This window comes from Lotus japonicus, chromosome 1 (assembly GCF_012489685.1).
Source record: "Lotus japonicus ecotype B-129 chromosome 1, LjGifu_v1.2".
Classification (NCBI taxonomy): Eukaryota; Viridiplantae; Streptophyta; class Magnoliopsida; order Fabales; family Fabaceae; genus Lotus; species Lotus japonicus.
The window spans coordinates 2,069,003-2,079,362 of NC_080041.1; the positions used below are offsets into that span (position 1 = coordinate 2,069,003).

Consider the following 10,360-nt stretch of genomic DNA (forward strand, 5'->3'; position numbering starts at 1 on the left):
ATTGCTCATCAATTGCCCTTCGTAAATATCGCTGATGTTCATTTGCAGTTGAAGGATATTATCCAGGGTAATGTTTGGGATCTCAATCGTTTATACACTATGATCCCGCTCTCAGTGCAGCAGAAACTCACAGACTTACAGCCTACTGTCTGTGCGGCGAGGAGTGATGGGTGGGTGTGGAATGTTGGTAATAAGGGTCAGTACACGGTTCGGGATGGTTATGCGTGGCTCAATGGTTGTGCTCATGACCAGCAGGGAGATCGTAAGATTGACTGGGTTTGGAAGCTTAAAGTGCCCGAAAAGGTTAGAGTGTTTGTTTGGTTAGTTTTACATAATGCGATTCAGGTTAATCAATTGAGAGCCCGTTGTCATCTGGCTGCGGATGCTACCTGTACGCGGTGTTCGAACGACATAGAAGATGCTCTTCATTGCCTGCGGGATTGCCCGCAATCCTGGGATCTTTGGCAGCGTTTGGGGGCAACAAATTGGGCTAATTTTCGCTGCTCTGAGCTCGAGCGATGGGTGACCTCCTTGTCTCGTGGTGTTCATGGTGTGCGTTTCTTGGCTGGGTTATGGGCTGCTTGGAAATGGCGCTGCAACTTGCTGTTGGACGCTCATCCGTGGCCTTTCGAAGTGGCTTGGCGTCGGCTCTCTCATGATCACGACGATTGGATTTGTAGCAGCCAAGAGGTTGATCTTTTGCTGTGTAACGCATGGTCTCCTCCTCCAACCAACATGGTGAAGTGCAATTCTGATGGGAGTTTCTGTGATAGTAATCAGCGGATTGGTGGCGGTGGAATTATCAGGGATCACCTTGGCCGTTGGGTGGTGGGCTGCTACTCCGGGGAGGCTGGAGATAGTGCGTTCAGAGCAGAAGCCGTGGCGATGCGAGATGTTCTCCAGTTAGCCTGGGAGAAGGGGTTTAGGCGAGTGATCTGTGATGTTGATTGTGCAGAACTGGCCTCCATAATAACAGATGAAGCAGCTTCTCAAAGACATGCAGAGTTTCTTGTGCTTGGTTCTATTCGTCAGCTTCTAGCTCGAGAGTGGAACGTCAGGATCAATTGTGTGCATCGAGAGAGCAATATTGTAGCAGACTACCTTGCCAGGAGAGGTGCAGCAGCAAGATCTTCTGGGGCTTGGGTCATTGAGTCTCCTGACCCGGATGTTGAGTACCTTCTCTTGAAGGACTCGTTGTCCATTCTTTAGTTAGTTTTCTTTGTCTTTGTTAATTTTCCGATGTATAAAAAAAAAACAGCATGATCAGAATGTGATATAATTATAGACACAACAGAGTCAAACACTCTTATAGTATATCTTATTCTTAACTAGAATAAGATATTCTACTCTTAGCTAGAATATGATATAATCTAATGTAGGATAAAATCTCTAGATACCAAATCTAATAAATAACCCCAAATAAAAGCACTGATTTTAAATTAGAAGCCTAAATAACATAACTAAAACTAATGTCCGAATCAAAATCACAATATGGCATGGAATTGTATATAGAATATTGCCCAATTTGGAAGAGCTTATTTGAGTTTATCTAACAGCATAAGTTCTTATGCCAATATTTGGGAGGGCTTATACAAACAGCTTATGGCTTATCATGAGCTATTTTCAGCTTATTTTCATAAGCTACTCAGGATAGCTTATGAAAAACAGCTTAGGCTTATATACAACTTATTTTTAATTTATTTCAATAAATTTTTAAAAATAACTTATGGATAAGCGCTTATGACCATAAGCGCTTAATTAAGCTGTTTTTCCAAACGGGACCTATATACCTAGAGAAACAAACCCTGACAGCTTGAAGCGATTTCAAAATTTTCATCCAAACATGTTGGAGAAGTGAGAAACCACATTTGAGAAGGTTGGATGCACTTCAGTGAGTACCAAATGCATAGCCAAATATGTACTCAGTGTGTTTGTATAAACACTCACACTGACTTAAAAGTTCTTAGTTTAATCTATCCCAAAATCTCCTCCATTCACTAAATATCAAAGAAATGTGGGAAATGTCTCCCTTGCCAAAACCAATGCTTAAGTGTGCAAGAAAATAATCTGTTTCAAGATAACTACCACAAGCTTGAAGGGATCCTTAGACTAGATGAACAAAAATGAAAAAGGACTCGCAACTAGCAGATACAAAACTGACTCAAAGAAGCATAATCTATAAATACCAGAGCCTAGAATAAGAACTCATAGCAACATCTCTGCAATCTGAATTGCGTTAAGTGCAGCTCCCTTACGAATTTGATCCCCGCATACAAATATGTCCAACCTGTGTAAATCCATCAGATGTAAAATGCTTGTGGTAAATTGCAATGCTAATTGAAAACAAAATAACATATTGCCAAGGAGGAAATTACCCTTGATTCCCATCTTGTGACAGGTCACGGCGAATCCTACCAACAGCAACATCATCCTTATTAGACACTTCCAATGGAGTTGGAAAATGGTTGGCTTCACGGTCATCAATTACCACTACACCTGGAGCATTCTTCAGAATCTCCCTTGCAGTGTCCTGAAGAAATCAATACCAAATCAATTACGAAGTGGGATCTTCAGTACAAGTTTTCTCACTCCAAAGTCCAAATGCATTTTATAACCATGATGGTGCACAAACAAAAAATGACAGGACCACACTTTAAATTGAAAGGGAACATTCCAAATTTCTAATAGAATTAGGTATAACTCACTGGTGGGTTAGTTCTCACTAATCTCATCAACAAACTTCAATATTATTGACTCAGTCAGTCTTAGCAAAGTGAACATATCAGAGCTTTCAAAAAAAGGAACATGTAAGAAATTTTATGCTCATGTAATGATGTACAAACTACCAATTTGATCCTAGTACGGCAAACCAACAAACACATATCATGCACATTTTACTGCCTTGTATTTTTGGAGGGGGAAATTGTTCAGTCCAAAATAAATATGAAAAAGCATGGAATATTGTTCAGTCCAAAATAAATATGAAAAAGCATGGAATATATTAGTGAGAGCTGAGTGCTGGATTTGGGATAAAAAGTTAAATTCAACTTTGTGACTGAAAAGCTATGTCAACTATTGGCTGACACATAAAAACACATAGTATGACAACATGAACTACCTCATCTAGGGGACTCTCAAATTGAAGATTCACACTCTCAGCATGAGCTCGCATGACAGGAACTCGTATACATGTAGCAGTAACTTTAACGTCCTTGTCATTCTGCAAAAGTTTAAAAGTGAGATAAGCAAGGTATAGGAATTCCATAGTGAAAAAACCGAAGAAGCTAAGAAACAAGATTTGAAGACTCAATTTCAACTTACCCAGATTTTTCTTGTTTCCTTGACCATTTTCATTTCTTCTTCATTGTATCCGTTTGAAAGAACAGATGCATTGTGAGAGAATATATTAAAAGCATACTGCAGAATAACAACTTCATCAGAAAGTAATTCTTGAATTTCTGATCACAAGAGATGCATACAAAATTGCACATACCTGCTCCCTAAATATTTTACATGTCGGCGATTTTCCTTCTAATACCTTGAAGTGAAAAAAGGTGAAAAAAATATCAATAACCATAGTAGAATTTGCACAAAGCTAACAAGCAATGCAGATCAACCAAACCTCACGAGTTTGCAGCTCAAGCTCTTCCATTGCAGCAGCACCAGCACCACTAGCAGCCTGATAGGTACTAACAACCATACGCAACACCTGCAACATTTAGCAATGGTAGGGAAATGAAATTTTGATTAAAGAATAAAACACCACAAAAATACATAAATTCACCCCAAAATAACACTAGAACCCAACCCCAATTGAGCACTATCTGTAAGAAATTAAACAGGAAAATATAATTTCCAAGCAAATTGACATTCATTCACCATCACATATCAATTTGGCAATTCAGCCACTGATTCAAAAATCAAATATAAGTACAATTGTACAAATACATGAATTGACACTAAAATGACACCAGAACAGAACTCAACACAAATCGAAGACTATCTGGATTGAATAAACAAGAAAAAACCATTTCTAAGCAATTGGGAAATCCAGCCACTGATAAAAAATGACATATGAATTGACATGAAAATCAGAAAAGCAATTGAAAGAGTTGAACCTTAGCTCTTCGATGAAGAGGGGTAGCAGCCATTAAGCAGATAATGGTGGAGCAATTAGGGTTGGCAATGAGGGCACCTTTCCCTGTTCCAAGCTTGATACCTTCCATAGCTTCAGGGTTCACCTCAGGAATCACCAGCGGCACAGTCTCATCCATTCGAAACGCGGAGCTATTGTCGACCACGACGGTTCCTCGTTCCACAGCGATGGGTCCAAACTCCCTGCTGATGGAGCCGCCAGCGCTGAAGAGCGCAATGTCGACGCCGTCGAAGCTCTCCGGCGTGAGCTCCTCGACGACGTAGTCCTTGTCCTCGAATGTGAGGCGAGCATCTTGATGGAGCGGTAGGGGAAGTCGCGGTCGGAGAGTACGGAGAGGAACTCTTGGCCGACGGCGCCGACGATGGCGATGGAGGGGGCGTTTTCTTGAAGGGACATTCGGATCTTAGTGGGTCCCGCCGCGAATCTGGGTTTGGGTCGGGTTGGGAGGGCGTAGGAGAAGAGGTGGGGGTGGCGCGAAAGAGAGAGTGAAGCCATTGTCGTCGGCTGGTAGTGGAGTGGCGGCTGTCAGTGTAAGCAAAAGTTGTGGATTTGAAAACAGGTGCCGGAAACAGAGGGATGGAAATGGAATGGTGTAATACACTTTGTGCTTCTTGTCCTAATCGTGAACTACAGAGCTGAGAAGCCTTAGATGAAGAGTTTTTTGATCCAGTGCCGAAAACGGTTACCCCTCCATGGAGGTTACTGGTGAATCCAACTGAAAAACACGAGCCATGTCCACATTTTCAACTGTTCTAAGTCTTTATTTTTCTCTTTGCACCAATATAATGTAAATCACAGATCCTAATGCATAAATAGAAAACTAAGATTTTGCAGCGTTGACGCAAATCCACACTCTTTTTTTTCAAAATTGCCACCCTTTATATATCTAATTACTTTTAGTATCATTTAATTAGATTATAATATATGATATATCTGATGTCTATAGTGACCGGGTCAATATTAGATGGCAATGAAGAAAAACTGAGACACTGACCAAGTATTGATTGCAAAATGCAATGTTAGGGAGTTCTTCTTCTTCTGATATGGCTCCTTCTCCTCCAAAGCATGATTTGTTCCTCAGCTTTAGAGGGGAAGATACCCGTGACAACTTCACTAGTCATCTCTATGCTCAACTTTGCAGCAAAAATATAGAAACCTTCATAGATAACAGGCTAGCCAGAGGCGATGAGATCTCACCAGCACTCTATACAGCAATTGAAGATTCAATGATTTATGTCATCGTTTTCTCGGAACACTATGCTTCTTCGTCGTGGTGTTTGGATGAACTTGTTAAGATTCTGGAGTGCAGGAAGAAATATGGAAGGGAGGTGATACCGGTTTTCTACAAGGTGGATCCATCAAATGTTAGGCACCAAAGAGGGAGTTATGCAGATGCTTTTGTTAAGCATGAACTGCGATTCAAGGATGAAGTAACACGGAGGTGGAAGGATGCTCTAGCTGAAGCAGCTGGACTCTCAGGCTGGGATTCACAAGTCACCAGGTGAATGGCTATTTTACATTCTCTTTTACTTGCATACTAGTGAAAATTGTGTTGATTGATTCCACTTTAATCATGTTTTATTTTTCTGTGACCAATTTACATTCTCTTTTATGATATTTTACTAGATCACACACACGTCTTTTGACTTTGTATATTTGTTGTTTTTCCTGACACCAGAACTGTTTATCATGTGTATAGCAAGCAATGCTGTAATCTTCATTTTTTGGCATATTCAGAAGTAATAATATGACACCATTCAGTGGCTCTAATTTCAAATGTTCTTTCCTATCAAAGACTAATGTTTTAGTTCCTTTTATTATGTGTCAGGCCAGAATCCATACTTGTTGCAGATATTGTGGAAGATATTTTAAGAAAATTGGATCGTTCTTTCTCAAGTGATAATCAAGGAATGGTTGGAATGGACAATCACGTTGCACTAATCCAGTCCTTGTTGCACCTTGAGTCAGAGGCTGTTCGGATCATAGGAATTTGGGGCATGGGAGGAATAGGTAAAACAGCAATTGCTAGTGCAGTATATCACAAAATGGCAACTCAATTCAGTTCAAGCAGCTTCGTTCTTAATGTTCACGAAGAAATAGAAAGAGAGGGAGTACACCGTACTCGAAACAGATATTTGTCAGAGCTTCTGAAGAAGGAAGGCACATCCTCTGGATTAAGGTTGTCATTTGATAGGCTCCAAAGGAAAAAGGTGCTCCTTATCCTCGATGACGTCAAGAAATGGGGTCCAGTTAAAGAATTAATTGGAGGACGTGACAACTTCGGCCGGGGAAGTAGAATTGTTCTTACTAGTAGAGACATGCAAGTTCTTAAGAATTGTGAAGCTGATGAAATATATGAAGTCAAGGAGATGAATGTTCAAGACTCTCTGCAGCTATTCAGTTTAAATGCCTTTAAACAAACCCATCCCATAAAAACCTATATGGGCTTATCAGAAAAAGTATTAAATTATGCAAAAGGGATTCCATTAGCTCTCAAAGTTTTGGGCTCATTTCTTTATGGTAGAACAAGGGAAGCATGGGAAAGTGAGTTGCTAAAGCTAGAAAGGCTTCCAGATCTTGACATTTTCAATGTGTTGAAGTTAAGTTTTGATGGGCTTGATGATGAACAAAAGGATATCTTTCTTGACATAGCTTGTTTCTATAGAGGACATATCGAGAATATGGTAGCACAAACACTAGATAGCTGTGGTTTCTCTGCTGACATTGGATTGGATGTTCTCAAAGATAGGTGCCTTATATATATTTTGGAAGGTAGAATCGTAATGCATGATCTAATACAGGAAATGGGAAAAGAAGTTGTTCGCCAACAATGTGTCAACAATCCTGCAAAACGGAGTCGATTATGGAAGGACAAAGAAGTTTGTCATGTTCTAAGACAGAACAAGGTACATTCTTCTGTAGCTCAAATCCTACTAGATAAGTCACATAGCTATCTAACTCGTGTGTTTACTTTTAGGGGACAGATGCAATCCAGTGTATATATCTCGATACATGCAAAATAAAAACAGTTCAACTACATTCTGAAACTTTCAGAAAGATGCATAATCTGAGAATGCTCCAGTTCTACAAGTCTTCTGACTTTTGGCAAGGCTCAAATCTGGTCCTTCCTACATTTCTTGACAGTCTTCCAGATGAATTAAGAATTCTTCGTTGGGACGGCTTCCCTCAAAGATCTTTGCCGTTGCAATTTTTCCCGGAAAATCTTGTTAAACTTGATATGCGTCATAGCCACCTTGAACAACTTTGGGAGGGAGATAAGGTATTTCTAGCTTTATATTATGTTCCTTTTTGTTTTAGTGATGAAAAGTCTTTAGTAGGACTGGATGCTAAAAATCAGTTTCTCATGTGTTCAATAATAATATAGTTCACTTGTTTGTTATGCTATTATGTGTGTCTGGTTAATTTCATAAACTTTTCTTTTTGTTACTTAATGATTCACATCATGTGTCAGGATTTGCCCAATTTGAAAAGGCTCGATCTTAGTTATTCTTGGAAGCTGATTCGAATACCAGACCTCTCTTTGTGTCCAAATATTGAGGAAATAATTCTTAGTCATTGTAAATGCTTGATTCAAGTTCACTCCTCGAGTTTCCTCAGCAAGCTCAAATGTTTATATTTAAATGGTTGTGTTGAGCTTAGGAGTTTAAATCTTCCCAGTAATATTCTATCAACATCTTCTGGGTTAGTTGTTCTCTGTAAGTGTAGCAGGCTTGAAGAGTTTTTAATCAGTGGCAGAACTGAGGTGGTTCAATCATATGGTACACCGCGTTGTGATGGATACTGGGGAGCAGAAGAAATTTTTCATTATGCAAAAGTTAACCTGCGTTTGGACGCAGGAGAAGTTTTCACTGATGCTGAAGCTAACCTGTCTCATGGAAATCTTATCCAGTTTAATGCAAAAGGTTACATGAAGGCTAAATATTGTTCAGATACTTTTGACCCCATTGTTAGCATAAGAGAACCGGTGGATGGTATACACTTACTGAACATGAAAGTGATGAGAGAAACTATCCCCTCATTATTTCCAAGTCTCAATGAGCTTTGTTGGTTAGATATATCTGACTGTGAATCACTTACCAGCCTTCCAATTGACATTTGTAAGTTGAAATTTCTAAGAAGACTTTATCTCCGTGGTTGCTCAAATTTGGAGAATTTCCCTGAAATTGAGGATACAATGGAAAATTTAAAGGTGCTCATCTTAGATGAAACAGCTATAAAGAAACTACCTTCATCCTTGCACCGATTTGTTGGGCTTGAAGAGTTGAGCTTACACAACTGCCCAAGGCTTGAGATTATTCCCTCTTCTATTGGAAGTCTCACCAAACTCTGCAAGTTACGTCTTACCTGCTGTGAATCACTTGAAACTTTTCCAAGCAGCATTTTCAACTTGAAGTTGACAAAACTTGATTTGCATGGTTGCACAATGCTAAAGACCTTCCCAGAGATCTTGGAGCCTGCAGAAAGTTTTGCTCACATTAACTTAACAAAAACAGCAATTAAAGAACTGCCTTCATCCTTGGATAATTTGATTGGGCTTCGAACCTTGCGTTTGAACTTGTGCAGTGATCTTGAGTCACTTCCAAACAGCATTGCTAATCTAAGCCTTCTATCCGAGCTTGATTGTTCAGGCTGCGGCAAATTAACTAAAATCCCAAATGATATTGGTTGCTTGTCATCCTTAAGGGAATGGTCACTGCATGATAGCGGTGTTGTGAGCCTTCCAGAGAGTGTTGCTCATCTATCAAGCTTGAAATCACTTGACTTGAGTGATTGCAAAAAGCTTGAATGTATCCCAAAGCTTCCACCATATCTAAAACAGTTGCTGGCGTTTGATTGTCCATCCATTAGAAGAGTGATGTCAAACTCAAGGTTTGAACTCCCATCAGGTTCCAAAGAGGTCACCTTCAAATTTCATTTTACCAATAGTCAAGAACTGGATGCAGTTGCTAGAAGTAATATTGTGGCTGCTGCTTGGCTAAGGATGACTGAGGAGGCTTATAGGTCCGTATTCTTTTGCTTTCCAGGGAGTGCAGTTCCACAATGGTTTCCTTACCGTTGCGAGGGACATTCAGTAACTGCAAGTAAAGATTCTCTAAATTGGTTCAGTGATAACAGACTCATTGGTTTCGCCCTATGTGTCGTTTTGCAAATTGAAGACATGGATGATATAAATGATAGAACTGGTTCTTTGCCATACGAGTTAAAATTTGAATATGGTGATGGAATGAAGAAATCTCTAAATCATGATGAGCTAAAAAGCCATTTCTACTGGAAGAGACAAGTTAGGACTTTCGTCCAAGATCACACTTTCCTATGGAAACATCACTTGGACTCTGCAAGCATCAGAAACATTCTTTCTGACGCCCCCAACTTAAATTTCAAGATCCACAAATATGAGGATGTTTATTTGCGGTCATCTCATACAGACAGCTTGCTTTTGAATATCAGAAAATATGGGAAGCCATATTCTAAGCCAGCTTTCACGGTAAAAGAGTGTGGAATATGCCCTCTTTATGCCAAAGAAAAAAGAAGAGTATGGCGTTGCTGGTGACTATTCCAGCTTTCTAAAAGTTCCAATTAATGACATTGAAGAATCTAGTTGGAGCAAAGCTGCATAATCTGTTCTGTGGCAACACAAGAAGATTGGTTGAAGACCTTTGGTGAGCCCCCTGGTCTCATGTTATTCCCAGTCAAGTCTCTATCTACAGGAAAGTATTTTATCATTGTTTAAACTGGCTTGTTGTGAATACTTGTTTCAAGCCTAAATGTTGAAATTTATTCTCTGTTTCTGATTTTTGTTTTTTATTTTGGCATTAAGAAGTACCGTTTTTTTTTTAACATTCAGAAGTACTTGAAACAGGTTGTTATATGGAAACTTGTCTGTTTTCCCATAACTCCATTTTCCTCCTCCAACATCTCTACCAAGAACACATCATTCTTCTCAGCTGGCTTCCCCTATTTGTTTACTTATTATTTTGGCTTCATTATTAGGATATCGCCAAACATGGCTACTTGGTAATAGGTTAGTCCCCTAAGCATGATTACAAGGGTTTGGACCCGGGCAATGTGTATGGAAAATGATTTATTGGAGAGGCAAAACCCACTTCAATGATCTCTACGCTCGAAACTGTTTCACACAATGAAAAAATCTGGAGAAGCTCCATTGGAACGGGTAAAATGAAA

General features: G+C 39.6%; 1 protein-coding gene and 1 pseudogene across 1 annotated transcript; one reads left to right on the forward strand and one right to left on the reverse strand.

Annotated features, from left to right (window-relative positions):
- Nucleotides 1–1,960: 1,960 nt before the first annotated feature.
- Nucleotides 1,961–4,942, reverse strand: LOC130732994 (uncharacterized; annotated as a pseudogene).
- Nucleotides 4,943–5,074: 132 nt separating this feature from the next.
- LOC130732992 (disease resistance protein RPV1-like) lies at nucleotides 5,075–9,932 on the forward strand. Its single transcript, XM_057585021.1, has 4 exons — nucleotides 5,075–5,657; nucleotides 5,985–7,062; nucleotides 7,134–7,436; nucleotides 7,629–9,932. The coding sequence occupies exons 1-4, from the start codon at nucleotides 5,173–5,175 to the stop codon at nucleotides 9,726–9,728; spliced, it is 3,966 nt and encodes a 1,321-aa protein (XP_057441004.1). The 5' UTR covers nucleotides 5,075–5,172; the 3' UTR covers nucleotides 9,729–9,932.
- Nucleotides 9,933–10,360: the final 428 nt, after the last annotated feature.